A 16,342-nucleotide genomic window follows, 5' to 3' on the forward strand; every position below is an offset into this window, starting at 1 on the left:
TATCCGCATACCTGAAGGATCAATATCAAGAGAAATTTATTTTGGTATGGAGAAGATGGATAGATTATATTCAGAGAAAATATGAAATGAACAATTATCATATAGCTTTTGATTAATTATTGTTACTTATAAATATTTTTATATATAATTTATATATATAGTTCATAGTTAAGGTGATTGTATGTTAGAGTTAAAGTAAGTTTATACTTGTTTATATTATGAATGGGTTGTTTGGGTTAAACTTGGATTACTATATGCTTAATCCTGTATTCAGCTCTGGGAAGTCAGGGGGGAGGGGGGAAGGGGATTAGGGGACTGAAATTATAAAAATCGATGTATTTATATGTTATAGGTAAATAATAACTGTATTGAAAAGAGGAGACGCTCGGCTGGCACCCCAAACTGCACTCGATGAGGCGGTTAAGAAGGGAGAGGGGATGTAGATGGTGGAAAGGAGGAAGGAGGAGAGGTTGTGGGATCAGAGGGAGGAAGGACAGGAAAGTGAATGAGGGTGGAGGCAAGGCGGGGACTGCCGAGCGTTTCCGAAAATGTATTGATTTGGATTATCTTTTATTGCTTGTGTATGTAAATGCATCATATTGGTATTTGTTGTTTAATTACAAAAATCAATAAAAACTTTATTATAAAAAAAAAAAAAGAATGCTGAAATTTAGAATGAATCGATACTGTACCAAAAAATATAAAAAGGGGAAAAGGTCTTCCTCACATATATTCAAAATAAGAGAAAGAAAAAAGTAATGCCTCTTTTCTGCAGCTAGTGATAGCATTTGGCTTTCATAGTTTGGACTCAAAAATTAGTTATCAGGGCTAGGATGGAAGACTACCAAAGAATTCCATCACTGCAAAGTCAAAAACCATCCCTGAAGATGACAGTGCTAGTACTGTTACCAAAGAAAATGAAACAGTCCTCAAGACTTAAGCTCTCCAGTGCTCTAAATCAGCTGCATCTTCTCCCAGATTTTCACAGCTGCAGCATAATCCCAGAAAAAAAAATCCCTTCAATTAAAAGGGTTGCAGACAGATGCTACATGAGAACCCCCAGAGGCTTTCATTCCCTACTAATTACACAGTAGTTTGAAGTTATCTCTTTTTTATATCACTTTCTTTGATGAATGTTGTTTTTAATTCAGTATCTGGTACCATATGATGCATGTTAAATGATAAAAGATGGATCACAGATAACCAGATAAAAATAAGGAAATGGGAAAAGTCCAGCTCTGACAAGCAAATACATCACACTGAACAATAACATATAGCATTAACATAGATGACCTGAACGAAGATGGAGATAGGTTTAAATTATTATATTGATTTTTTGAGATTATACTTACAGTCTTGTCTGATTTTTCCATTATGACAGTCACTGCAATTCTTGCATAAGAATTCAGAATCTCCGGTAGTTTTATATTGATTACTGTCACAACCACAAACAGTGTTTTCCCACTTGGTACAACTGAACTTTATTATCTGCTGAAAGCCTGGGAGGAGTGAGGAAAAGCTGAGTATTTCTATTGAGATCCTACTGCTGTATAAGATAGCAGAATAGTCTGAACATCAAACCAAACTTGTAGGCTCTTATTTCTGTATGCAATGTTTAATTTGTAAAACAGTTCTAATGCTTATATTTCATATCATTAAAAACAAATAAAAATAAAAATTTACCAGCCAGTTTAGTGCAGTGGTTAAAGTGCTGGCCTAGAAACCAAGAGAATGAGTTCTAGTCCTGTCTTAGGCATGAAAAACAGATGGGTGACCTTGGGCCAGTCACTCTCTTTCAGCCTGACCTACCTCACAGGATTGTTGTGAGGAAAATAGAAGGAGGAAGGAGTATTATGCATGTTTGCTGCCTTGAGTTATTTATAAGAATAATAAAGGTGGAATAAAAATCTAATAAAATAAATAATATAAAAACATTTGAATTTATAAAAAGATATAAAACTCAATATAATGCTTCCTCCTCCAAAAATCCGTACCAATGAGCCTACACTGACATTTTTAGCAAATTGTTATTGTTAAACATGCTTCCCGACCTCTTTATCTGTCATTTGACTCCAGCTTTGCCCTCCCCTTCCCCTCCTTTCCCTTTCCTAATTTATAAATGTAATTTATAAATTTATACTGCAGAGAACTCTGCAGAGAACAGAAAATAAAGATACAGATATTATAATAAAATATAGTAAACTTAATGAATAACTTATTAACAATAAAAATATAGACACATCTGGCACCAACAGCTATATATACACAAATAAATACACAAAGTTCTAATGCTTACTTTGTTCTTTAGTGCTCTTTTTTAATTTAACCAAATGCAAAGTTAGACTTACTTGGACGACATGATTGACATGCAAAACACTTTGGTGAATTATTTTCTGTAGGCATAAATGCATTTTCGGGACACACAGAGCATTTAGTTGCTTTATCTGGCCCTGAACAATGTTCTGAAAGGTAAGTTCCTAGAAAGGGAAAGGAAATCACCAGTGAACAAGTAAATGACTGAGACTGAATCTTTCAAATAATCTAAAAATGGAGGATGTACTGTAACCAATGTACTTATTGTTTATTATATTTATATTACTGAATATATCAAGGATAGTTTACAACAATCCAAAACTATTAAAATTTTTACATTAATAACATCAAAAATAAAATGTCTATGCCTGAATTTAAAATAAATGTACTAAGTACTGTCAAAAATCATGATAAATGGACAATTATAAACTGACCAAGATTTTATAATAGACAAGAAAAAAAACCTAAACCACCACCAAAACCCACATGTGTCAGGAAGAACTCTTCTGGAATGCTATTATAAGAGAAGGCAAACTAATTTTGGGGAGGGGGAATGCTGTAAAACCAAAGTTCTAATAGCACTACTTCACAGAAATTATGGACAACTGAGACTTTCTCCTTTGATGAACATGCCAAGTAAATTGATTCTGGCTGGAAAGAGTGGTCCTGTCCTGGGGCCAAGCTGTGCTGCGCTTGATAGTTCAAAACCAGTTGTTGAAGTTATAGTATGCCTGGAAACATATTGGCAATTTATTCCAGCTCACAGCTCAATGTGAGGTGCTCTTTGCATGTCAAATCCACCAAGAACTGGGTTATCACATTCTATACCAAGAGCAGTTTTCAGTGGTTTTCCAGGCAGCCCCAATAGAACATGCAGGTAATGATGACTGCATGAGCTACCGTTGTGAGGCAGAATATAGAAGCCAGCAGCTAGTGCTATCAATCCAAAACTCTTCAGCACCCCAAAATGCATCTTCTGTGGCTCTTGGAATCCCTTCAAAGCATAGTAGCTGTAAATCAATAATAGTGTACAACTATTTTGAAGTTGGAAACAGAAAAAATCATTGTTTGATACATGGAGGAAAGAAATATGGAGGTAGCCTTAATTGCAAAAAATATGTTGATATTTACTAACAAACCTGAGTCTTTCATACAGAGATTAAACAAAATAAAATGAACATTTGGGAGCCCTTTCTGACTATAAAATTAATTGGACTGAATCTGAACTGAGCACTTTTTTTCAGCCCATCCAACCTCACAGTTTGTTGTGTACTATATTTCTTATACAGTCACATGGGTTTCCTCTGTAGACTGCCATTTTTTCCTCCTTGGAATTGTTGTCATATTTCAATATCTGCTGAACAAAGTTATGATCAGAAGAGAACTGAACTATGTAGTTACCCAGTTCTGAGGCCAGTGTATATTCCAATTTCCTGCGAGAAATCAGAACAAACCAGTAGAAAATTCCTGTCTATGTAAGGCTTCTAGCCAATAAATAATTTTCCTCCAACAAAACAGAATCAGGGATTAACAGTTTCCCCCTAACCCAAAACTAGCAAATTTGGGGAGGGGAGGGGGGCTGAGAATGCTTTAGTTTTTATGAGCACATCTATAAGCATATGTTCCCACATAAGCTCTCATCCATACATCTACTGTATTCTTACAAACAGTCCCAACTGAATCCATACTCCGACTGGGTTAACACATTGCAATAACTGTGTTTAACTATTGCTTATTCATCAAACCAGATTAGATTTGCTGGCTGGATTTGTTCAAACATATTAAGTCACAAACCATAATTTACAAGTCATGAGGCGGGGTTTACATAACATATGCAAATCAGAACCAAATATATCACGTTATGCCCTAATGCAGTGTCAGCACTACGCTCATTGTAAGGACCCACCCCACTTTGCATTTTAAGAAGACAGAACTCTTGGAATATTTCTTCCAACAGGCATCTTTATTAAGAGAAAATGGTTGCAGGCATTCTAGACAGGACCTGGGGCCAAAGCCCTAAGGTTCAAGGTTTTAAGGGGTCCCCAACAGCCCCACCCCACCCCACCATCCTTCCAGCGACAATCCCAGGCGTTACATTTCCACCCCCTTTTTCCTCACTGCCGGTGGAAGGGAGACTTCAGAGGGGAGTAGATGAAAGCTGATGGCCCCATTGTTATGATTAGTCCTTTTGGTGGTATCCACATTCAGTCCCTTTGAAGTTGTACCGAAGGAAGTGAGGGCCATAAAACCCCTTTGTTCACCCCCCCTTCCCCTTCATCGTATGACAGAATCCAGAGAGGGCAGAAATGGGGTTTTCCATAGTTGATAACTAGAGATGAAATATAATTGGATTCTGACACTAATATTCTTTGTCCAAGTTCAACTACACCCATGCACATATACACACATACTTTACTGGGCCCTTCTTCTTTCCCAAGGTTTTCTTTCAGGAGACTCCTCCTCTCCTTCAGGAAAACAACTGGGAATAAACTGGTTTTGTAATAAGTAGCAGCAAAAATTATGTAATTTATCTTCCCTTTTATGGGGAGTAAGCCTGAAGGTTTCACCTGCACTCTCATTGTTGGGAGAACATAAATGAGGTGAATGGCAGGCATATTTGCCATTTAAGATACTGTATTGCTGTTCCTTATCCCAATCAATGTAAGGTAAATTCCAATTTGTTATTTCTAGGCTTATTTCCTGAACTTAGATAATTAGTTTGTAAATGTGTACACACATATCATCTTAGAAAGTATGATAGTAGGACAATTAGGTTACAAAATAGTACTGAGTTCATCTATTAAGTTACACAATCTCTAAGAGGATAAATAAATGCCACTACTAATCTACACACCAAATTTTATTTGGTCTAGCCTCAATTTATGGCTAGTTTCTTAATTAGAAAATGTGGCATAAAAGTTGGCTATTACTTGTTCAATATAATTACAGTTGCTGTGATGGAACAATTGTGTATGTTATGGATAAACATACACACCATCTGTTTCCTTTCTCTGTAAGCAACATTTTGCAAAATGCTGAAAGGCCATAAGGCAGGGGTGTCAAACTGCCAGCCCACGGGCCAGAAACGTCACGTGGAAGCCACGCCCATCCCATTGCCGGCAATGGCAAAACCAGCCCGATACATTGTGCGAAGTCATGTGAGGTCGCGAGTTTGACATGCCTGCCATAAGGCGTAAGACATAGTAACCAAAATAAATTTAGAAACATGAGATAAGAATACAGCTAAAACTAGTCAGTATGTACATCATTAACTATAATCCTCCATATATTGCAAATCTTTCCTGCTTTTACCATATCATACATTGCTTCCTATATTACCTTTCATTCTTTAAACTTCTCATCTCTCCTTTTTTGAGTATTTCAAAGTCCACCTAATGATAGCTTTCTCAGTATTCCCTCCCAAACCATTCTCTCTTTATGTATTTATTCTGCACTTCAGACCCCATTCATTTTCCATACATGACCAAACTATCCCCTTTCATACTTCTTTCATAAGTCACTCACACTTGTGTCCAGTCCACATTCATTTATTATTTTATCCTTGACCTTATTAATTTTTATTTACTGCTCATAAGCATCTCTGCATTCAACTTACTTTTATGTTTTTCCAAGAGATCTGCAACTCTCAGTTCTCTATAACAATGGATGTAGAGAAAAAACAACCTGGTCTGTACATCCATGCATAAAACCATACTGTTTTCTTAAATGTTGCTCATTGTGACCTGTCATAACCTTTTCTTCAGTATTTTGCCAAACAACTTCCCAGGTACGCTTAGCAAATGAATCTCCTGTAGCTTCTGCATTCAGTCTTGTTACCTTTCTCTCGGCAACAAGAGTCATAAAACTTTATTTTGCTCATTGACCAGATTTATGGAACATGGGATAAAAAAGATAAAAGATAAAATTATCTAAGTAAAATAAAATGTACTAAAAATAAATTGAACATTGTTGAAAGATTTAACAATTGCTAATAAGAAACAATTTAACAATTGCTAATAAAAAAATCTGGAAAATGGACGTAGCAGTATTTGAACAGAAGGAACTGGAGAAAAATCACAAAATACAAAGACCTGCAAATAGAAGTAGAAAGACTGTGACAAAAAAGCAAAGATAGTACCAATAATAACAGCACTCTAGGTCCAATTCCAAAACATCTTGAGCAACACTTGATCATCACTGAGATTGACAAAACCACCATCTACAAAAACAGCTTTACTTAGAACAGCTTACAGCCTGTGACAATACATTTGTCATGGTTCTGACAGAGGAATCTCTTCAAAAGAACTTTGAGGCATTGTTTTCCTTAAAGAATCTTTTATTCGAGAAACAAACTGAATTCCCCTCCCCTGGCACAAAGTAACAAAGCACAATTCCCTCCTCCAATTAACAGTCATAAATCACATTCCCCAATTAACTTGAAGTGCAGGCTTTCTCCCCAGCTCTTTAGCCCACCAAATCTCTATCAACTTTGGGTTCCCACGGCTGAATTATTATTGTTATGACTAGCTGGACTCTCATCCACATTCCCCCTCCCAGCATCAACAAACTCTAAAAGCGATAGAGAAATAATGGCTACATTTCCATCTGTTGTCAAAGCAAGAACATCCTATGTTAGCAGCATTGACATTTGGCCCCCCTTACAAAAAGGACAAATTTTGTAATGTAAACAAAAGCACAGGTTAGGGGTTGCCTTTTGGTTTGTTAGGGTGTTTCTTATAGAACCTAATAATGAGTCTGTCAGCTTTTACATCACTAGATTTCACCCAAGTAGCCCCAGACAACGGATATCCCTTCCATTGCACTAAGTACTGCAATTTCCCTTTAAAAATTCTTGAATCAAGAATACGCTTTACTTCATAGTGAGTCTGTCCTGCCACAACGAGGGGTCTGAGTGCCTTCTTAGGGGGAGGTCTTAAGGTGGAACTCCGAAAAGATTTCAAGAGGCTACAATGGAAAATAGGGTGAACTTTTCCTAACAGCCTAGGAAGTTTTAATTCCACCATGACCGGGTTAATTATCTTTACAATGGGGAAGGGTCCTAAGTATTTCAGTCCTAACTTCTTACTAGGTAACTTAAGCCGTAAATATTTAATTGACAGATATACCTTTTCTCCAACTTGGAATGTTCTTTGAGGAGCCCTTTTTTATCTGCCTGTTTTTTGAATGTCTCAGAAGCCTTTTTCAAAGCAGTTTTCCTCCCACCCCCTCACCCATTGATCAAGAGTCTGGGAAGCGGAGGGTGCTTGGGAATATTCGGGTAAAAGGTGTGAAGCCAGTGCTGCTGTGAGCAGAGTTATTGTAAGCCACCTCTGCAAAAGGGAGGAGGTCAGTCCAGTTCATTTGTTGATAATCCATATAGCATTGGAGATACTGTTCCATCATTGAGTTCGCAGATTCAGCCGCCCCATTGGTAGACGATGAAAGGCTGATGATAGTCCTTGAGATGAGCCAATTAGTTTAAGAAAACTCCTTCAAAACTTAGCTGTGAACTACACCCCTGTCAGAGATTATTCGTTTAGGTACGCCATGCAGTCTGTAGATGTCTTTCAGAAATATCTTGGTTAGTCGTTGAGTGGACAGGAGCCTTTTGCAAGCAATGAAGTGAGCCTGTTTTGAAAACAGATCTATCAGTCCAGATGACCATATTTCCCCTACTTTCAGGTAGATCTACTATAAAATCCATAGCAATTTCTTCCCATGGTTGGGAAGGGTCCGCCACCGGTTGCAATAATCCAGAGGGTTTCCCCAGAATTCTTTTCATGGTGGCACATACAGCACAACTCCGGACATAGTTTTCTATGTCCTGTTTCAATCCCAGCCACCAGAATTGCCGGCGGATGAAAGTGCCCAGCCTGTTTTATGTCATGGCCGTGTCGGAGCGCGTTAAAGATGGAAGGTCTGGCTTCCGGTTCCGGTTTGCGGCGGTGCGGTTGAGCAAAGGGAGTCGTCCCTTTGCTGATCGAGTTTCCCCTGCCGGTAGACCTCTTAGAGCAGACATGTCCAAAGTCCAGCCCGCGGGCCATTTGCAGCCCGCGTTCCGGTTTAATCTGGCCCTCGAACAGCCCTCCCTGCTCTATGTAAATGCGGCCCTCCCACGGCCCTCCCTATCAGAAAGTTTATTGGCAGCGGCTGATCTCGTTTTGCGTCCCTCGCGAGACTCTGCTTGGGCCGCTCCCTGGGCAGCCGAGCCAGCCACATGTCTCCCCGTGCTGGGCAGCAGTCATGGCTGGTGCGGCGGCCAGCGGGAGCATCGCTCTCCGGGAAGCCGAACCGGCCACATGTCTTCCCAGCCCAGGCCGGACGGCAGTCAGGCATGAAGCTCGCCTAGCTGCCGCAGGGCTCTCCGCTGCCCGGCCCCACCTCGGCTCCATCGGTGGCACCTTCCTCGGGCACTTTCAGGGAGCCGCTGCTGCTGCCCTCGTTGCTGCAGGAGGAGACCTTGGGATGCGAGGGCAGCGGGGCTGGCGGCGATCGGGACCCCCCCTCGTTGGGACTCCCCGTTGCCGGCACGGCCGCCCATGGTGCACCCGGCCTTGGCGCCCTCCTAAGACGGCAAAGTGGCTGAGGATGCGGCGGGGGCGGCGGCCGGGCCAGGGGCGGCGACAGGGACCCCGACGATGCTGCAGTGGCTGCCGCCAGAGCCGCTGCCTCCCGTCCTGCTCCCCCTCCCTGCCCGTTTGGCTGAGGACGCAATGGGGCTGCCGCCACTGGAGCCGCTGCCTCCCATTCTGCTCCCCCTCCCTGCCCCTCCCTGCTTGTTCGGCTGAAGAAGCGATGGGGGGGCGGCCGGGAGCTTCTACCTTCCATCCTGCTCTCCCCGCCTGTTCGGCGCCATCTGCCTTTCATTCTCTCTCTCTCTCTCCTAACCTGGAGGGAGAGGGAGAGAGAGAAAGAGGAAAGAAAGAGAAGAGAAAGAGAGGAGAGAGGGAAAGAGAAAAAGCGGAAAGAGAAAGAGGAAAGAGAAAGAGGGGAAAGAGAGAGAGAAAGTTAGAGGAAAGAGAGGAAGAGAAGAGAAAGAGGAAAAAAGAAAAAGAGAAAAGAGAAAAAGAGGAAAGAGAGAAAGAGAAGAGAAATAGAGGAAAGAGGAAAGAGAAAGAGATGAAAGAGGGAAAGAGAAAGAGAGAAAGAGGAAAGAAAGAGAGAAAGAAAGGAAAGAGAGAAAGAGGAAAGAGAGGAAAGAGAAAGAGAAGAAAAGAGGAGAAGGAGAGGAAAGAGAGAAAGTTAGAGGAAAGAGAAAGGAGAGGAAAGAAAGGAAAGAGGAAAGGAAGAGAAAGAAAGAGAGAGGAAAGAGAAAGAGAAGAAAGGAAAGAGAGAGGGAAAGAGAAAGAGAGAGAAAGAGAGAGAAAAAAGAGAAAGAGGAAAGAGAGGAAAGAAAGAAAAAGAGAGGAAAGAGAAAGGGAGAGGAAAGGGAGAGAAAAGAAAGAGAAAGAAAGCAAGAGGGAGAGGAAACAGAAGAGAAAAGAGAAAAAAGATTGAGAAAGAGAAAGGAAAGAGAAAGAGAGAAAGGAAAGAGAAAGAGAAGAGAGGAAAGGGAGAGGAAAGAAAGAGAAAGAGAGGAAAGAGAGAGAAAGAGGAAAGAGAAAGAAAAGAGAGAGGAAAGAGAGAGGAAAGAGAAAAAGGAAAGAGGGAGAGAAAGGAGAGGAAAGAGAAAGGAAAGAGAGAAAAAAAGCGAGGGGGAGAGGAAAGAAAAAGAGGAAAGAAAAAAGATTGAGAAAAGAGAGGAAAGAAAGGAAAGAGAAGAGAAAGAGGAAAGAGAAATAAAGGAAAGAGAGAGGAAAGAGAGAAAGGAAAGAGAAAGGAAGGAAAGAGGAAAGAAAGGAGAAAGAGAGGAAAGAGAGAAAGTTAGAGGAAAGAGAAAGAGAGAAAGAGGAAAGAAAGAGAGAGAGGAAAGAGAAAGAGAGAGGGGGGAGAGGAAAGGGAAAGGAAAGAGAGAGAGAGAGAAAGAGGAAAGAGAGGGAGAGGAAAGAGGCATAAAATAATTCATTTGCATTTAATTGTAATGGTTCAAAGAATGTTCGGAAAAATGTTCGGCCCTCCAGCACATTCACTTCATCCAATCTGGCCCTCTTTGAAAAAAGTTTGGACACCCCTGTCTTAGAGGGTCGAAAAGACGCTCTGGAGGAGCGTCTACCGTTGAGGAGGCCTCTCGGATAGTTGCAGAGGAGCGGCGGCGTCCTCTGTGCACCGAGTATCTCCTTTGGGCCGACAGGGTAAAGATCGGCCAGTAAAATGGCCGATCATTTAGCTGCGCTAACCGTAAGCCATAAGATCATCTAAGCAAGCAGACCCACCGTGGAAGATTCGGTGAGACTTTTTCTTTTACCTTTATTTTCTTTATTTTTCCTGTGAAAAGCTTTTTTTTTCGAATTATTTCAGTTTTTGTTGAAGCTGCGTTTTAAATGGGGGAAGAGAAGCTTAAGAAGGACGGATTTTTTTGTTGTTGTTCTAATAACCGGTTTTTTTTTTTGGATACTTGGGAGTCCCAAGAATTTTTTTTTTTGAGAGATTTAAGATGCAATGTATTTGGAGAGTACTGTTGTTTTTTTTAAGGGTATTCGAAAAGACTGATTATTTGATTAACTTTGATTATTTGTTGGGGGACATCTTCTGCTGAAACTACGTATTGTTCTTGCTATTTTTTTTCTTTTGGAATCTGTATAAAGGAAAAAGACTAAGAAACTTGGGAGGAGATGGATATTGATTAATTGCTTTTAAATATAGTCTCCCCCAAAAAGATGTCTTCAAATATGACAAAAATGGAGGAAATTTGTTCAGATTCTATTTATAAATATATTTTGGACAAAATCTTAGAAAACACAGAGATGATAATTGCCTAGAAAAAGGAGATTTCTTTACATCGACAAAGTTAAGCACAAGATTTAAGTGAAACTGCAGTTTATATTCAAGAGACTTGCTCTCAGTCCACTGAGACGGAAGAAGCAAATGTACAGTTGGACTATCAATTGATACTGGGAAAAAGCCTTGATATAAATGAGCAGATGACCTATAATAAGGAAATGGAGGAGTTTTCTTCAAAAGGACAAGCTGATTTGCAGATACCATTTGACTCTCTGATAGAGGAAAAATTATTGGAAGAAGAGCAAAACTTGACTAAAGAGGATTACATTAAAAAATGATTTCAACTAAAGTTTATGTAACTTTAAAAAAGATGGGAAATGACGTTTTGGCACGAGCTTTTCAGAATGACTATAACTTTTATATCAGCCTAATAAAATGGATAATGGGAGACCTCTTGTTGCTATATACAGTGTGGCAAGAGACAATGGGAGAACTATTTGCGGAATTAGAGACTCGACTATGGAAACCTATTTGGAATAAAAAGAAACCCAGAATAAGATATAAATATTAAATTTGAGATGATAATTATGGATGGTAAAGGTTTTATAGCGATTTGGACTGTCTTGGATTTGGGTTTTGTTAAAAGGGAGGCTATTATGAAATGATTTAGAATTTAATATTGAAGTATAGCAAGAATATGTGGTTTTTGTGTGTGTGTGTATGTTTGCTTTTTCCTTTTTGTATTGAGAAATGTAAGAATTTAGTTTTGGAGTTAATATGTTTAAATAAGAGAAATTTGGGGTCCCTGAATAGCAAAATATATAGGTTAGTTTAAATTTAAATATTTGAAAAATTAATAAAGTCTAAAACAGGATCTTTGGGATAGATAAGGAACTTTTGTAAACGCTTTTTGATTAATGAAATGTATATTCAGGGAGATATTTAATGAAAATTAGTATTAGAAATGTATTAATGAGATTACAATAATTTAAACAGATAGAGAGCGTTAGTTTTGATTTAAGCATTTAATTTATATACAGCAATATATTAATGAATTGGTTATAGGATTGTACTAATTTGATTATTATATTGATATTGAGCGGTTGAAAGTTTTTATTGACTACGGTAATTTATATTTAGATATATCAATGAATGAATTTATTTGAATCTACTTGATTATAATATTCTACATAGAGAGGGAAATTTTAAGAAACATTGTGTGAACTGTATTTATATAATGTTATTGTTTCTTTTGTAATTGACCACCATATCTCCACGCTGGCTCTTAAGCTTCTGTTGGTGTAAAATGGAAAAATAATAAAAATTGTTTGGAAAAAAAAAGTGGAGGGTCTCTGGCAAGTATAACTTCCCCCCCCTTGTAACGCCTTCCTGCAGGTTTGATTGTCCTTGAACCATTGGTCAGTGAGGGGCTTTTGTTTTATTTTCTTTGCCCCAGGGTCATTGGGTTTAGGGGCTTTTGAAGGTGGGACTCTGCGCGGTGTGAGTTGAGAAGCAGTTTATGGATTGGAGATAACTGCCTCATTCTCTTCCTGTTGGCTTTTGTACTGGGGCAGTCTGGATAGAGCATCAGCTAAGAAGTTTTTTCCTCCTGGTATGTACTTTAGGGTGAAATTAAAACGGTTAAAGTACTGCACCTATCGTACTTGTTTCGGGGACAATTTACAGGGAGTTTTTAGTGCTTCTAGATTTTTGTGACCAATCCATACCTCGAAAGGCACCTTGCTCCCTTCTAGATAGTGTCGCCAGTTTAATAGAGCCCAATGGATTGCAAAGGCTTCCTTTTCCCACACAGCCCACCTCCTTTCGCACTCAGTGAATTTTTTCGAGGTGTAGGCACAAGATTGTAGGGTCCCATTCTGGTTCTTTTGCAGTAGCACAGCTCCGATGGCCACGTTGCTGGCATCGGCTTGAATCACAAAGGGCTTCCCTGGGCAAGGATGCTTTTAAGACCAGTTTGACTGCAAATAGTCTTTTTAAATTCTCAAAAGCGGTTTGACAGTTCATAGTCCATGCTAGTGGTTGGCCCGGATGCGGCTTTCCTCCCTCTTTGCCTGTTTTTAGTAACTCTGTAAGGGGTAGGGCAATTTCAGCAAAGGAGGGGATGAATTGACGGTAGAAGTTGGCAAATCCCAGAAAGCTCTGGAGCTGTTTGCGAGTCTTTGGGGGTTGCCATTCAATTACAGCTTTCACTTTGGTCGGGTCCATTTCAATGCCCTCGCTGGAAATTCTGTAACCAAGATAATCTAGTCGGGTCTGGTGAAACTCACACTTTGATAGTTCAACATAAAGTTTGCTGTTAAACAGTTTCTTTAGCACTTCTCTCACTAGTTTTACACAGTCAGCCATATTCATGCTGTATATCAGGATGCCATCAAGATACACCAAAATCTCTTTGTATAAATGGTCATGCAGTACCCGATTAATCAGCTGCATGAAGACAGCTGGAGCCCCCTGTAGTCCAAACGGCATGACTTTAAATTAGTAGCTCCCCATGGGACAGTTAAAAGCAGTCTTCCACTCATCTCCCTCTTTTATCCTCACTCGGTAATATGCCTCTCTTAAGTCCAAATTAGTAAAGACACTCCCCTTTGCCAGGTGGGCTAGTAAGTCCTTCAGGAGGGGAAGGGGGTATTTGTTTTCTACGCTCACCGCATTCAGTCCTTTATAATCCACATAGAGACGAAGCAACCTGTCTTTTTTTTCTTTAAATAACACCAGGGCTCCCATGACAGACTTGGCCCATTCGATAAATCCCCTCATTAGGTTTTTGTAATCCTAGGATCACAGCCTCAGTCATTTTTGGAGCCACCATGAAACGAATGAACTCCCAATGCTCACCTATTTCTAAGCATAGGAGTTCAGTCAATTGCGTGACTAAAGTTCCTCCCATTAGGGAACCATCGGCTTGCTCAAACCTCACAGGATTGGAGAGCAGCCTTGCTCGTATGCCCATTTTCAGGGCAAGTGATAAGCTAATAACGCACTGGGAGCATCTGGAGTCGACTAGTACTTTCAAATCAACCTGTGCCCCCGTTTTAGGGATTATGAGTTTGGCAGGTAGTGAAAAAGGTGGAAGGCATCGACTCACCATCGGGTCGTTCTCTCCTTCTTCGTCGCTGTTATAGGAGGGTAGAATGGCGACAGGTTTGGCTTGGGTTTCGGCACTCTCCTGCATGGGGGACATGACTTGGGCAACAGGTTCCTGCATGATCCAGTTGTTTCTTTTTCGCCGGCTGCTGGGCTGGTTTCTTTCTCACTGGTAATCCCGGTCTACTCAGCTGCTGAGGCTAAGGAACTGGACAACTCGCTGCTCAATGTCCCTGTTGTCCACATCTGAAGCACTTGATCGGTGGGCCTGCAGGTAGTCTGGGATTGTCAGTAGCTGCGGCGCTTTGAGGCTTTCGGGGGAGTGGTTGTCATTTGGGTTGATCTGGCCTCGGCTCGGCTTCTTGTGGGGGTGGCTTCTTATAGCGGGCAAGCTGAATGTCCAGTCTTACTGCTGCCTCGTACAATCCTTGCAGCTGATTAGGAACTGCTCTATAGATACAAGCCTGAGAGAGGTGGTCATCTAGTCCCTCCTTGAAGTGATGGACTAAGGATTGCTCGGGCCACCTCTCTATTCGACCGAATATCTTGCGAAACTCTCATACGTATTCCAGTGCAGGCCTGCAGGCTTGTTTTATCTTGTGGACTTGCTCCTCCGCTTTGAGGGCAATGGATGGGTCCTTGAATCTTGCTCTCTGTCCTAGGAGGAAGAGATGGGGGTCCTCCAACTTGGGTGCTTGCTCATTATATAGATTGTTCAGCCACTCGGATGCTTCCCCTTCCAAGCTGGAAGCAACTACGTCGACCATAGTGGCTAGGTTCAGGTAGAAATAGGCACAGCAGTTCAAGTGAGAGCGCACCTGGTTGAGGAAAAAGATCAGCTTCTCCAGGTCCCCATCGAAGGTTGCTCTAAGAAGTGGCGCCATCAGTGATTGCTGGCCTCCCCACTGTGGATGTTGCATCCCCACCGGTGCTGGCCTCCCCATGGCTGCTGTTGCATCCCCAGTTGTTGCAAGCCTCCCAGTGGTTGTTGCACGTTCAGGGGCTGTTGCCACCCCCACGGCTGTTGCTGCATTGCCAGTGGCTGCGGCATCCCCAATTGCTGTACGACCCCCAATGGTCTCAGCGGCTGCTGTGTTGGCACCTCCAGTTGCTGCGGGCCTCCCAGAGATTGCTGCATGTGCAGGGGCTGCTGCCATCCCCACTGTTGCTGACCTGCAGGCAGTTGTGGTATCCCCAGTTGTTGTAGGCCCCCCTGCGGTCTCAGAGGTGGTTGTTGCTGGATCCCCATCGGTTGCAGGGCCCTCAGCAGTTGCTGCATGTTTGGAGGCAGCAGCCAGACCCACTGCTGCTGCTATACTCCCATCGGTTACAGACTTCCTGGTGGCTGCATAACCCCTGGTTGTTGCAAGGCCCCCATCTGCTGCTGCACATTTGGGGGCTGTGGCCATCCCCAGTTTGGTTGCTGCACCACCAGCGACTGCTGACTTCCCATCTGGGGAGGCTGCGACATCCCCCATTGCTGTATGGGCCCCGGGCTTGGTGGCCAGTAAGCGTGTCGATCCGGGGTTTGGCTGTCCTGATGACAGCTCAGGCTCTTATCTCGTCATCGGCGATCAAGGCTTTTGGAGGAGCAACGACTGGAGCTGTCTCTCCCTGCAGGGCTGGAGGCCATGGTTGGTGGCTTCGAGGATGAGGAAGCTACCTGACCTGCACAGGTGGGACTGGGGCTTCCCCTTGGTATGAGTTGATGTCTGCTTCGCCGATCATCATGACCACTCGCATATGGCGAACGGGAGGGTTGTTCTCCACTTCTCATTTCTAGCTCCTCAAATCTTTCCACCCACTTCTCCACTGATTTGACTACAGGATGCGGACAGGTACTTCCACTCACCCGAGTCCTCAGTGGTAGTTGATTTTGTGGTTCTCCACAATCCAGGGAACGTGACCGCCTCCTGCCGCAGATTACCTCCCATCGGCCTGTACGCTCCCACAGAGTGGGTCTCCTCAGGGTGCCGTCGGCCAGACAGTGCCGGCTGGCGACCCCAAGGGGGAGGGCCTTCTCTGTGGGAGCTCCCACCCTCTGGAATGAACTACCCCCAGAGATCAGGGTGATCCCTGATCTCCCTTCCTTCCGCCGCGC

General features: G+C 42.1%; 1 protein-coding gene across 1 annotated transcript in view; it reads right to left on the reverse strand.

The window, feature by feature from the left end:
• The window catches only part of LOC107284100 (tumor necrosis factor receptor superfamily member 1A), a 53,769-nt gene that overhangs the window by 19,237 nt on the left and 18,190 nt on the right, over positions 1–16,342 (reverse strand). Inside the window, exons 3-4 of the mRNA XM_029283373.1 lie at positions 2,349–2,477; positions 1,353–1,499 (exon numbers count right to left, since the gene is read on the reverse strand). Coding sequence (XP_029139206.1) covers positions 1,353–1,499; positions 2,349–2,477 — 276 coding nt within the window. The remainder of the gene's footprint in view (positions 1–1,352; positions 1,500–2,348; positions 2,478–16,342) is intronic.

The sequence above is a fragment of the Protobothrops mucrosquamatus genome, unplaced genomic scaffold (genome assembly GCF_001527695.2).
Source record: "Protobothrops mucrosquamatus isolate PMUCROS unplaced genomic scaffold, P.Mucros_1.0 scaffold69, whole genome shotgun sequence".
In the NCBI taxonomy this organism is placed as follows: domain Eukaryota; kingdom Metazoa; phylum Chordata; class Lepidosauria; order Squamata; family Viperidae; genus Protobothrops; species Protobothrops mucrosquamatus.